The sequence below is a fragment of the Silene latifolia genome, chromosome 3 (assembly GCF_048544455.1).
Source record: "Silene latifolia isolate original U9 population chromosome 3, ASM4854445v1, whole genome shotgun sequence".
Taxonomy (NCBI): domain Eukaryota; kingdom Viridiplantae; phylum Streptophyta; class Magnoliopsida; order Caryophyllales; family Caryophyllaceae; genus Silene; species Silene latifolia.
Window position 1 is genome coordinate 11,918,091 of NC_133528.1, and position 13,603 is coordinate 11,931,693.

General features: G+C 38.6%; 2 protein-coding genes across 2 annotated transcripts; one reads left to right on the forward strand and one right to left on the reverse strand.

Moving 5' to 3' along the window:
• Positions 1-1,351: 1,351 nt before the first annotated feature.
• Positions 1,352-5,722, forward strand: LOC141647210 (uncharacterized). The gene is made up of 3 exons (XM_074455323.1): positions 1,352-1,597; positions 1,713-1,826; positions 3,074-5,722. Exon 3 carries the CDS (start codon positions 3,154-3,156, stop codon positions 5,416-5,418), a length of 2,265 nt encoding a protein of 754 aa, XP_074311424.1. The 5' UTR covers positions 1,352-1,597; positions 1,713-1,826; positions 3,074-3,153; the 3' UTR covers positions 5,419-5,722.
• A 657-nt stretch (positions 5,723-6,379) lies between these two features.
• Positions 6,380-12,999, reverse strand: LOC141647211 (flowering locus K homology domain). Its single transcript, XM_074455324.1, has 7 exons — positions 12,793-12,999; positions 11,172-11,770; positions 8,649-8,898; positions 8,240-8,388; positions 7,874-8,158; positions 7,124-7,318; positions 6,380-6,759 (listed from the first exon to the last, which is right to left on the reverse strand). The coding sequence occupies exons 2-7, from the start codon at positions 11,760-11,762 to the stop codon at positions 6,547-6,549; spliced, it is 1,683 nt and encodes a 560-aa protein (XP_074311425.1). The 5' UTR covers positions 11,763-11,770; positions 12,793-12,999; the 3' UTR covers positions 6,380-6,546.
• Positions 13,000-13,603: the final 604 nt, after the last annotated feature.

The following is a 13,603-nucleotide window of genomic DNA, read 5'->3' on the forward strand; positions in this document are numbered from 1 at the left end:
TTGTTATTTAATACACTAATACTACATAAATCCTTATTTTATAATAAACTAACATTAATATATCTTAATCCCTAAACCAATTATCACCATCTTCTTCAAAATTACCCCAAAAAGCAACCTCTTTCACCCACCACCATACCAATCACCTTCATCATCATCTTAACTGCCAACAGCTTCCCGCACTGCACCACCGCCAAGTCGACGCCACCGTGCCACCACCACCAAGCCGTCGACGCCAAACCAGTCCACAACCCACAATTGTCGCCTCTCTCTCCTTTTCCTCCTCTCCCATTCTGTACTCCTTCCACACGACAACACCGTGATCACCATCGCACAACCTTCACCAACGCACAACCTCCTCCTCCCCTTTCTTTTTCCACCTGTCGTCGACACTCCTGGAGTTCAGGCGACCATCGTCGGTGCAACTCGTCGTCACCCTTTATTATGAAAAAAACAAACAGATCTGAGGATTGTTGATGGTTGGAAGAGACAAGGTGGAGAATGGGCGGTTGGTGATGTCGCCGCCTTTCTACTATTTTCTGGTGAGATTTTTTTCAGATTTGGATTTTTTTTAGTGTGGTGATTGTTATTTGTGAGTTGGTGATGTTGTTATTGTTGGCGGCTGATGGTGGTGGTTATTGTTGGTGTGGGTAGTGGTGATCAAAGATGATGTTGATGGTTGATATAATGGTGGCGTGGTGGACTGGTTTGGCGACGTCGTCTGAGCATGGTGGGGGTGGGGTGGGGGAGTGATGGTTGGGATTTAGATATTGAAGTTAGTTTATTGTATAAATTAATGATTTATGTCTTATTAGTGTATTAAATAACCAAAAAAGGGGTCATTAGTTAGAGGACTAACGGAATGATGACGGAAGTTGGGCAAGGGGCATTCTGGGAAAGAAAAAGGTAAATACAGGGGTATCATATGTAGAAACTTAAAATGAGGGGTACCATGTGTAATCTGCCAAAGTTCGAGGGTACCATGGGAAAAAACCGTTAAAATTATGACTTAAGTTAGATTATGTTTTTTCATAATAATCATCTATAATTATTTTTAATAATAAAAATAGGTTCACATAAAAATAACTTAATCTAAAAGTCCTTTGAATAGTAAACCTTTTTTTTTTTTTTTTAAAAAAATTTAATTATAATCATCACATTACAACACACTATTATAACTACAACTCATTTATATAATTTTTTTTTTTTTTTTACAAGCTGAATTAATTTAACCCTCACAAATATCGTGCTAAATAATTGGGCGGAATCGAGGGGGTATGACAAATTTATTGCACACAATGGGCTACTCAAACCTAAATTAAATAGATAGCCCAACACTCCCAAAAGGGGCAATAGTGTAAATCCAAACCCAGAAAATAAAAACAAAATCCAAAACATGACAAAAATACCCTCAATCACCCAACACAAACCCTACCTGCAATTCCCATCTCATCCCTGCAATTCACCCTTTCTCTCCCTTCTAAATCCCCTTTCTCTCCATTTTCTTCCTTCATTACCCTTTTCTTCTTTTTTTTACGCGCCAATTTTTTCTTCCCTCTTTATTTTCAAATTACAGTTATCAACAACTAATTTTTGTGTAATTTTTCTCCCTTTCTCTTTTATTTTTTCATGGGTTTTTCTTAGATTGATTATATTCTGTGTTAGATTTTTCAAAGATTGTAACTTTTTATGTTTTATGGTATTTTTTGCAGGTTTGAAGAAAACCCAGTTGGGAATTTGAGTGGAATTGATGGGTTATTGAGATTGATTGATGAATTGATGGATTGTGGTGTGGGTTTTTGAGTTAGGGTTTCCACTTTTTTGAGGTATTTTTTGTTGATTATTGATTTTGTTGTTTGATTTTTCGGGTTTTGAGAGATGCCCTGTTTAGAATTTGAGCTTGTTTGGGTGTTTTTGATGCTGGATTGATCAATCGAAAGTTGATTTAGTTCACAAATTATAGAATAAGACCGTCTTTTTATCGTTTAAGTACTCAGTTGTTACTATCAAAGGAGTGTTTAAATATATAAGAGGACTGTCTCACAGTGTACAATTGTTATATCTTAGGTTTGGGGATTCTAATTTGATTATTACTTTTGTTGTTCGATTTCTTGGGTTTTGAGAGAAGCTCAGTTTAGAATTTGAGGTTGGTTTGGTGTTTTTGATTCTGGATTGATTAATTGAAAGTTGAGTTTTCATTTACAAACTTAGGACTGTCTCAAATTATAGAATATGACGGTCTTTTTGTTGGTTAAGTACTCAGTGATTACTATCAAAGGAGTGTTTTTTTATATAAGGGGACCGTCTCACAATGTACAATTGTTATATCTTAGGTTTGGGCCTTCTAACATTCACATGAATGAGTTGCTACATTTGTAGTGAATATGTGGTTGGATTAAGGGTTGTGAACTTATTTTATGCTGAACCAACTTTCTTAGTTCTACTTATGCGTCACGGATTGAACGATCTTTTTTAGATAGAGAAATGCAATTATGAAGTTTGCTTGTGTTCAGTGTTCACTAATCTTCATAATGGTTTTTAATAAATATTAGCTTGATTAACTTACTAGGTCATTCGGTTCCTTTGTTTCGTTGGTATTCTACTTCTACTCAGCTGTTTCAATTTTTTTTCCAATGTACACCTGTTCCCCTTCGGAATACCTAGAGTTGATTTTACTAGGACACTCCATCTGAGCTCATAATGCTCGGTTTGGCCAAATAAACTGAAGTTAGCTACCAGATTTCAGTCAACATTGCCAGTTACTGTGACCTCGTTCCCTAATCCATCATAAGCTAACGACTATACAGTAGATTGGATAAAACTTGTAGATTTTTCGGAATGGTTCCTTTTGTCCATCGTTTTACTTTTACCTCGAGTTAATGCTTGCTTCAGTGAGTGGATCATTATTATTGCCATGAAACATTAAAATTACAAATTGCAATCCCCATTGTGCATATCAAAGTTCATTCTTTTCTATAAAAAGGGATTTCTGAGCATTTTGTCGTTTTGATTAGCGATCCATGACAGGTTTTTAATCAAATTTTTTAATGATCTATGCAATTTTTTTCGACAGATAATTGTCGGCGAGGGTAGTTTATCACCATTGTAACGATCAGTGCTAGTTGTAAAGCTTCCTACTGACATTAAGGAAGTATGGCTACCAATGAGGTGATACTTGGGCAAAATCACAGACTGTCTTTAGGCCACGACCAACACTTGGTGCTTGGCCATAATCATGATCATAATTTAGGATTTAGACAATCCCACAAACATGAAGGGGGTTTGGGACAAGCCCACGAGAGTGATATGGATTTGGAACAAGTGCATGAAAGGGAAGTTAGCTTAGGACAAGCCGATGACTGTGAGAGGTTGGCTCCAGAACAGACTCAAGAGAATGAAGATAGTAAAGAAGATCCATTTGAGCAAGGTAATAAATTGCAAATGAAGTGTAAATCTGATCAAGAAGGTCCTGATTTTTCTCCACATAACCGCGAACTGGCTTTAGTAGAAACCAATGAGTTGTCTGTCTCTGACAATCAACACCTCAGTGAGAATATGGAGCTAAACGCGGAACATAACCATGACATGTCAATTGAAACTGTAGATGATATGGGAATTCGACAACCAGAGTATATAACATGTAGGTCTGTTGTTCAGGCCCGTTCTCTTGATATTGTGCCTGGGTATGAGCTTCATGTGGGCCAAGAGTTCCCAGATGTTGGGAGCTGTCGTCGAGCGTTGAGAGACGCCGCTATTGCTCTCCACTTTGAAATTCAGACCATAAAATCTGACAAGACCCGGTTCACTGCTCGATGTGCAGCTACAGGATGCCCTTGGCGTATACATGCTGCAAAACTCCCTGGGGTTCCAACTTTCACTATAAGAACTCTCCATGGCACTCATGCCTGCAATGGGATAGCCCATCTTGGTCACCAGCAAGCCTCAGTTCAGTGGGTAGCGAAATCAGTTGAACAACGTCTCAAGGAGAACCCTAACTGCAAGCCTAAGGAAATTTTAGAAGAAATCCACCGAGTTCACGGGATTACCTTGTCGTACAAGCAAGCGTGGCGTGGCAAGGAGAGGATCATGGCAGCCATGCGGGGATCTGTTGAAGAAGGGTACCGGGTTTTGCCTCAGTATTGTGAACAAGTCAAATGCACTAATCCGGGTAGCATTGCATTGGTTTATGGTAACCCGGTGGACAACTGTTTCCAACGTCTCTTTATTTCATATCAAGCATCGATTTTTGGTTTCCTGAATGCTTGTAGGCCGCTGCTTGGGCTTGATAGAACCTATTTGAAGAGTAAGTATCTTGGTACTTTACTACTGGCCACTGCCTTTGATGGGGATGGTGCTCGCTTTCCTTTGGCATTTGGGGTGGTTGATGAGGAAAATGATGAGAATTGGTTGTGGTTTTTATCGGAGCTTCGCACTTTGCTTGATACTAATACTGAAAACATGCCTAGGTTGACCATTTTGTCAGACAGACAGAAGGCCATTGTTGATGGTGTAGATGCCAATTTCCCGACTGCTTTTCATGGATTTTGCTTGCGCCATTTAAGCGATAGTTTCCATAAGGAATTCAACAATACACTGCTAACCAATCTTCTTTGGGAAGCCGCTCATGCTCTCACTATAATTGAATTTGAGGGGAAAGTTCTAGAGGTTGAGGAGCTATCCCAAGAAGCTGGGTATTGGATCCGACGGATTCCACCTCGCTTGTGGGCCACCGCCTATTTCGAGGGAACCCGATTTGGCCAATTGACAGCGAACGCTGTCGAACCTATAAATAATTGGCTTCTTGAAGCCTCTGGCCTTCCCATCATTCAAATGTTGGAGTCCATAAGGAGGCAGCTAATGACTTGGTTCAATGAACGGCGTGAGTTAAGCACGAAATGGACATCGATACTTGTTCCTAACGCTGAGAGGCGCGTGGCAGAGGCAATTGAGCTTGCTCAGTCATTCACAGTGCTTCGAGCTAATGAAGCCGAGTTTGAGATTATATCCCATCAAGGAACAATGATCGTGGACATCAGAAACCGTTGTTGTCTTTGCAGGGGATGGCAACTGTTCGGGCTGCCCTGTGCACATGCCGTGGCTGCCCTGCTTTCTTGCAGGCAGAATGTTCATCGATTCACGGAAAGCTGTTTTACAGTTGCGACTTACAGGAAAACATACTCTCAGACTATACATCCTATTCCTGACAGGTCCTCTTGGAAAGATTTGTCTAAAGAGGATTCGGATCCAAGCAACTCTTCACAAGTGATTATCAACCCTCCCAAGTCTCTTCGGCTGCCTGGCAGACCCAGGAAGAAACGGGTTAGGGCTGAAGATCGTGGTCGTGAGAAACGGGTTGTGCATTGTAGTCGATGCAATCAGACTGGACACTTCAGAACTACATGTGCTGCAGCTAATTGAATTTGCAGTTTTCTGTGTTTGGCAGGCAACCTGTGTCCTGTCAAGTGTATATGAAACAGCTTATAACCTATAGTTCAGTATTTTCAGACTATTTATTATGAGAGGGGTCAGTTACTCAGTTACTTACATTTGTTAGTTCTAGTTAGGAGTTAAAAATCATGAACAGGAGAAACTTTAGCGGTTATATAGTAGTGCAGTGCCGAGTACAACCTGTATCTATTTTTCAGTGAATAATGTACTGGTTAGACATTTTTCATTATGGGGTTTCTCCAAAATCTAAAGGTTGGTTGGATGCTTCGAGGAATCTTGCTTTCTTGAGAAAAAGAAATCTCGCCTTCCGGTTACCTGTTAATGTGGTTATTTATCAGTACTAACTACTAAGTCACTGATACGGGTTACGGATCCAGTAGAGTTATTTTGTGGAGTTATTTTGGATTTATTTTGATGTGCCCCACAAAAATACTCTCGTGTGAATGTGGACTCATTCTTCATCACATTTCTCCATTTACTTAATTTTGGTTCAAAACAAATTGAGTACATCCAAGGCGAACAGGGGAATACAGTTCTACAATTTCGACTGTATCTACCAGTGCATGCAAGAGTCCAGACATGCATAAAATTGAGCGAGTTGAAGCGAATGCAGATTGCCGCTTTTTTTTTTTTGGGAACCCCACGTTGGGCAATTGGCCTGCTATTGTTTTTTAAATCGGGTTACACATAGGGATTAGGGAATATATTATGGAGAAACTGTGATTATTTCGGTAAATTGCTTTATTTTGTGCAAGCAATTACTCCCAGAGTCCCATGTTTATCATGCAATCAGCTATATGTCATGTATAGGTTATGCTTATACGGCCAGTTATTTGTGGAAAACATGAAGTTAATTTTATCAAGTGTTGATTTGCATTAAGTAGACTGAGTTTCTCGAGTTTCCCCAGTAACAAGAGGGACGAGTACATGTGCTAGAGAAACCTGGAAAGCTGTCTAATAGCACTACGAATCTTAAGACGATTAAACGACATCATAACAGTTACTGAACTTTGATCTTTGGTTCTCAGCCAAAATATAAATCAATTACACAAAATGCAACTCTATTAAGGGAATAGCTCGGAGAACCCAGAAACGGGACTAATAGCCATAATTACCACCATACAAAGATCCGTAAGCTCCAGGCTGAGCAGCTTGTCCTGCAGCAGCAGGCTGTGTTGTTCCATACATGGCGGCCGGAGCAGCATACGTGCTATAACCTTGGCTGTACCCCTGTTCTGTGGCCCCACCTGCTTGGGCTGGTGCTGCGGTTGCTGTTGCCGCTGCCGCTGCAGCTGCATCTGACATGAAACTCTGCAAGCAATGCAAAATCGGACATTCAAACGATAATACATGAAATTACTCCCTTTTTTAATCTATGGAGGCAAGGATACACGAAAACGGTAAGCAGTAGTTATGGGAGTGGTTGCATGAATGAGGTGAACCATTGGCGAAAAAAAGGCAACTGATTTCAAAATGTGTGAGTGACAAAGACATTGCACTATTAAAACTTCAAAAATTTACAAATGGGCACTTTCATCGAACGACCCTGAAAAAAAGCAAGGAAAATGGGACTGTAGAAGAGAGTATAAATGACCATAAGAACAACTAAATAAAAGCTCAGTAAAAACCTCACTTTTGAGAGCATGGTTAATGACTAAATGCACCAAAAAAATACCTGAATGAGCTGCTGAGCAGATTGAACTTGGGCAGCAGTGCCATTTATCTCAACTGTCATTTCACCAGGCACACCCCTGGTCTCCTGTATAGTGACAGTGGCTCCACTCGCACGCCTAATGTAGCTTATGGTGGAACCGTTAGAACCAATCACGGCATCTGCATATTGCAGAGGAACCTGCATGTGCTGTATACCCTGGTATAAGAAGTTAACACGTCAGAAAATTAGGGTGAAAGGAAATGAACAAACCCACAAAAAAAAAAAAAAAAAACTCCAATCTTCCCCTTGTCCCCAGTATAACATCTAATTCAAATCAACAGGGAGTGGTGGAACCATAAAATTAGGCATTGGATGATGGGGGCATAAGGTTTGAGTCCGGGGTCAGAAAGTAAGAAAAAACAAAGCTGTCTCGCTTATTGAGTTTGTGGTCAAATCAATTGACATTCAATCTAACATAACCCGAATTCAGTCTAACATAATCAGAGTACTAATCACTTGATTTATCACTTCTGCCTAACACGCTCCCAAATCTCAGGTACATACTGAATTTTCCAAAAGTCTACCCCCTCCATCCGCTCTTGACTTGGAGACACCGATATGATAATAACTGGCCTGCCTATCCTTCCTCAAACCCATTCAATATCTTATCCCTTTTAACTACCTCCACGGGGCATTAAGTTTGAATCAACAGAAGAAAGTCATACATAGATTACTTGACAGACACAGATCGGAAGATTAGAAAAGTTGAACCTGAGTGGTCATAGGTGGTGCAGATTGAGCATTAGATGAAGCATGAGGAGTCAGAGCGGGTTCTCTCCCATAAGCTGATATTCCTTGGTGAGGCTGCCTGTCTAGCGATAGTGGCATATCAGCTGGTGGATAGTAGCTCTCATGTTGTCGCGGTGGAGGAGGCATGTATTGAGGGCCAGGTCCGTATCCATGCCCATGGCCTGCATGCGGAGGAAAAGCCTGAGGAGGACCCCACATACCTTGCTGCGGAGGCATATGCTCCATGGGAGCGTTTCTGGCTTGCATCTAGAAGGAGATAACGAGTTTTAATCAGTACCAAAGCTTCGCAATCAACATGTTTTGTTGAATAATTATATGTTCGACTACCTCCTTTTCGAAAACAGATATTATACTTCGATCAACCAAAAACTTCCTCAGATGTGAGGCAATCAATTCAATAGCTTTGTGAACATTTGTAGGTTCTCCAACAACTTCAACAACCCTATCATCTTGAAGAGCAAAAGCAGGACGGTCCTCTGCAGTAACAAATTAGCCAATATTACTCAACGCTGTTGCAATTCCAGGAAAACAAGCTCATTTACAATACTAAAACAATGAAGTACAACTACTTGCAGAAAGGTGGAAATCTGGAAAAGCATGCGTGCAAATCGAGACACAAGGCAAAGGTTATGTTTTATCCCAAAAACTTCGAATTTTGACTATGCTAAACAATATCTTTTTATTGCCAACAAATACAGCTATAATTAAAAGTCAAATCTACGTATCAGAGTGTTACCATGTCCAAGAACCCTAACAATACAACCAGCAGTTTCCTGGATTGATTTCACAGTAGCTCCCTGTTTCCCAATCAAATTACCAGCCTGAGTGGCAGGCAATAGCAATTTTGTTGAAACCTTGGTCCCTGCAGGTGGAGCCTGAGAAGTATCACCATCCAGGCCGTCAACTATACGTCTGTGAACTCTTAAAAGTCCATCCATTGCTGGAGGAAGAGAAGAATCTGGTTCCTCCTTAGCTGATACCATTACCTGTAAGGAAACAAAGTTTCACAGCTTTTTACCTTTTGCCAGGATACTTCACAGAACCCAATATTCTACACAAATTTTTTTGAAGACACAGTACAGGTGAAAAAGTTAAAGTACAACAATGCCAGAGGAAAGAAAAAACCGTATACTAACCGAGACCTCATCAATTTCCATGTCAAGCTAAAAAGAGATTTGTGCGAGTTCAATATATGCAGTGAAAGGACCATTGTTAGAAAACTATTTCCTCATGATCAAAGAACTATGTTGTTGTCTAGTTTAAGTAAAGTGCTTCACTCACATCGTAATTTATGCTTTTCTACTCTTAGTAGACAATATTGAGAGCTTAAGAATGTAGGCATCTTGCTCCTTTTACAAGTGTAACCCTTTTGGTTCCTTTTTGTATTTGGACGACCTAACCTTGGTTTTCATTAATAGATATCCTATAATACTTATCCATTTTCTACTGTTATGGCCATTTTACCATCAACGATTATCCATATTAGTTAGCAACCGCTTTTGTATTATTAATAATCATTTAATCATGGCGGGCAATGTAATTTTTCTTGACATTGGCTATTATAATAGAGAGGTCTATATGAAAAGAATCTCCCTACTACAAGAAGCACATTGTTATATTAGAGTTCAATTTTAAATGAAACATCAGCCCAGTACAACAAAATAATAATTGAGAGAATATTGATTATTACATAATGTGAAGTTAATTATTCCTTAGTTAGAAGTTTTAATTTTCTTTTAAGATTTCTATTACCATAAGTTTTACCCAAGTTGAATACATTAAGTTTCTTTAGTGAGTTTTTGAAATTGTGATTTTAGGTCTGAAATGGGCAAAAGAAGCTCAAAATGCACCTCTCCGCTGGCCAATGATAATCAGCATCATGTAAGTGCTGAACATGATAAGAGTTCTTCCCCAGAATGTGAAATTGGTTGACAAACCCCAGTCGTCAAGAACACTGATCCCAAAAGCCGGTGCAAAGCTTCTTGGTTTGGTATATACATACAAAGTACAACTCTTTATACGAGAATAAGACTTTTTCGACACTTGTATAGTTGTAATGCCCCAGCTGATCTCAGCATCTGCATCTTTAATGCTTCTGGTTTGGAATGGCAGCAAAAACGAATTTGAAGCCTTAGAAACTGCCAACACACCTGCACACACTTATCTTCGTTATTGCAGCAGTATCAGATTTTCTTCAAATTTTACTTATCCCTTACTGGAATACATTTACTCTCCCCTGTATTATTCAGTTCCCATGAAGTGTTTTACCAATTTACATCTTTATTCTGTCTTCATGTTGTCGGTGGGCTTCTTATCAGGAAGCTCATCAGTACGATCCAATAGTTGTGTTTAAGATTTTTGATGTTTTAGCTTCAAAAGTGAAAAATGAACAGTTGTTCTCCACTGCTCGAGCGATCATACAGTATTTTATTTCCAATATTGGTTGTATTTAATATCTTTTCAGCCAGTGGAGTTAGAAGAATAATTATTCCCTAGCTTCAGAGTATTATTAATTAAAGTACAATGGCTCACTAATTATATCCATTCTTATATAACGAAGCAGCAGTCTATTGACAACAATGTCGAGCAATTATTATCAAATATCATCATCCAGAAACAGTCTCGATGTGTTAAGCAAAGAGAGCATACAGCTTGCACCAATTATGTCGTCATAGATAGGAGTCCTAAACACACTGCGGCGATGGTGTAGAGTTACATATCTTCATAATTTAGCTTATTGGTAGGTTAATTAAAAGAATTTAGTAGATTAAAACAGGCGATAACGTATAAGTTAATCAACACATATTATTATAAAGTAGCTCAACTCAATATCGCCACCCTTGTGAATTCCCTAATAATTATTTAAAGCAATCACCAGTAAGATAATACTAGTAATATCTATATATAGACATGTAAATATCGCACAAGAATGAGGCATGCAAATCATCCATTTACCAAATCTTGATTTATAAAAACTAAAAACAATGTTTCCAATATGAAGTTTCCTCATAGATGTTCAATTCTATCAACAGGAAAGATCCTCCCTCCAGAGGGGAGGGATATTCCAGAAAATGTGAAACCAAAATGATCTTTAAAATTAGTGTGTTACCAAACTAATAGAAAATTTAAAAAGGAATAAAGTTAGGAAGTGGCCAGTTGACCTATCTAAAAATATGCATGTATCACAATTGAAAACGAGTAACCATGAAATAAGTATACACAGGCTCGGCCAACGTTAAGTTTAAAACATGAAACTTACAGCTCTCTCTTGTGATCCTGGAGGGCCGTCCAAAATCTTGATGCGGGCCCTTGTCTCTTCAACCATTTTCTTGATATACTCTCCCTTACGTCCAATGATATTGCCAACCTTTTGGCCAGGAACCAACATCCTAAAAACACTATCCCCTGGCCATCCAGGCCATTTCTTTTCTTCTGGTACGCCTACCAAACTGTTTCCGTGTTCTTCCTTTTCTTCAACATGTGAATCATCAGGAGTACTATGAGTTTCGTTTGCTTCATTTTCAGGAAATTCTTGTTTTAACTCAATCCCATCCAGACCTTGATCAGGCTCCTCTCCGTCTAATGTCTGCTCATTTTCATTTTCAGCATAATTCTGCTCAGAGATCATTTCAAAATTGTTTTCGGGCTCAATGCCCGTAAAACCTTGTTCATGTCCAACCAAACCTTGGTTCTCAGCATCATTTTCAGGAAAAGCGTATTCAGCATGCAGATCACCACTAATGTTATGTTGGTCAAACTCATCAACAGTAAGTTCATGCTGGTCAGAATCTGGTAAAGAAAAGTTCTGCTGCTCATTGTTCTCCACAAAAGTTTGCTCAGCTTCTGCCATTCTTACAGCTGATAGAGTAAACATACAAACCAAGTAAAATGTTATAGACAACGCACAGCATGTCTAGGGAAGCAAGCAGCAATATCAAACAAAAGAAAACGCAACTTCAACACCAGCTTAAGTCAAAGGCAACACAAGCATAAGTCGTTCTAAAAGTTGTAAAACTTGTAATTAAGCAAAATAGTATACCCAGAAGAAAAGGGTCAAGAGAATCATCCTAAACCATACCATAACGTTGTTGTTCAGTAAACACACCGACCGTCCAAAAGGTTATTAATGCAGAGGCATATATCAATCCATGAGAAGCGTCATTTATTCTTCCAAACTGTCACTAGTAAATAAATTGGGCGTCTAGTGTATTTATGTTGTCTTCAGTATAAATTGGAATTACTCACCAGCATCATACTCCCTCCATCCCATTTACATAGTACGACTTTTCTGGTGTTATAGTGGTAAAGGAGCGCAACTTTACCCCGTTGACTTAGAGAAAATGAGGATAATTTAATTGTGATGCAGGGAGTATATCAAGGATTTAATGGTTACCACGACCATAAATTGATCCAAAATCAACCAAATTTACAGCCCGAGCTATTTTCAAGACCAATTCCTGCCTCACGTCAATAGTTGTTTTGTAAAAGTATGCTTAAACCGGCATGCTAATTTTTACCCCATCTATCGCAGATACACAGAACTCACTCAATTATCGCCTCGCTCACGGATTAAAAGCAACTAGCCCAAACAATAGTCAACCAAATCATATATGTCCACAAAATTAAATACATAAAACAAACAATCATTCGAAATTCAACTCTTTCGCACTATACCCAAACCCTAGCTCGTAAACAGAGAAACTAAACAGCGGAAACGGAACTAATTTGTGATTAATCATACGATTTTTAACAAATAGAAAAAAGTCTACAAGTATATGAAACCCTAACAAAAATTGAATTGACGATGCAACAACATAAAACCCTAAAAAAAATTGGGGATTCCTACATATTATAGCTAACAATAGTGAAAGGATTCTTACAGGAATGTGGAATTGCTGAATTAGGCGTCGATGATCAGTGAAATTGGAGGTAAAATTGAGGAGAAATAAAGGGGAATTAGATTAGATTGAGATAGAGAGAAGAGAAGACGAAGGAGGATGCTTTTTAGGTTTTTACGAAAGAGGTTTATCTGATCAACAATTGGTCCACGTTTTATGAGGCAACCAATTAAGAGTATATGGGCTCGTAAATTATCATTTGAGACGGTTTTAATGCGAGAATATTATCGTATTTGGATTTGGACTAGGGCCCTGTTCTTTCTGGTTTTTAGAGCTGAATTGAACTGAACTGAACTGAATGGAGCTGAGCTGAACTGAACTGAACTGAACTGAACTGAACTGAACTGAATAAAGCTGAATTGAGCTGAACTAAACTGAAATAATCATATTAATAATAATAGTATTTAATATTATTGTTATTAACAACTATAATAATATTAATATTCATAGTATAATATTAATATTTATAGGAAAAAAATTAGAATATTATATGAATAATCATAAATTATAATAATTAAAAAATATTTCCTCCTAGTCTGAGTGTTGGTTCCTCTTTCTATTTCCATGCTAGTCGGGTGTTGGTTCCTCTTTCCTTTTTTGGTAAGTTTTGTGTGGTCCAAATTCAATTCCATATGGGCTAGGGTGTTTTGTGTGGTACTCAAACTAGGAGAATGTAGTAATTTTTTACTAATAATATTCTTAATATCATTATTAGTAAAAATAATTGTTTCGACTAAAAACACTCAAGTAAGTGTTGCTCGAATCCGGATCGGGTCAACGCGCTCATCTCAAA

What these genes read in the sequence shown, in the direction of transcription:
- LOC141647211 (XM_074455324.1), bottom strand. Translation starts at nt 11,762, where the DNA reads ATGGCAGAAGCTGAGCAAACTTTTGTGGAGAACAATGAGCAGCAGAAC. An exon ending in CACCACCTATGACCACTCAG is followed by an intron (nt 7,319 to 7,873) that starts GTTCAACTTTTC and finishes TTCTTATACCAG; the next exon opens with GGTATACAGCACATGCAGGT. An exon ending in CTGCTCAGCAGCTCATTCAG is followed by an intron (nt 6,760 to 7,123) that starts GTATTTTTTTGG and finishes CATTGCTTGCAG; the next exon opens with AGTTTCATGTCAGATGCAGC.
- LOC141647210 (XM_074455323.1), top strand. Translation starts at nt 3,154, where the DNA reads ATGGCTACCAATGAGGTGATACTTGGGCAAAATCACAGACTGTCTTTA.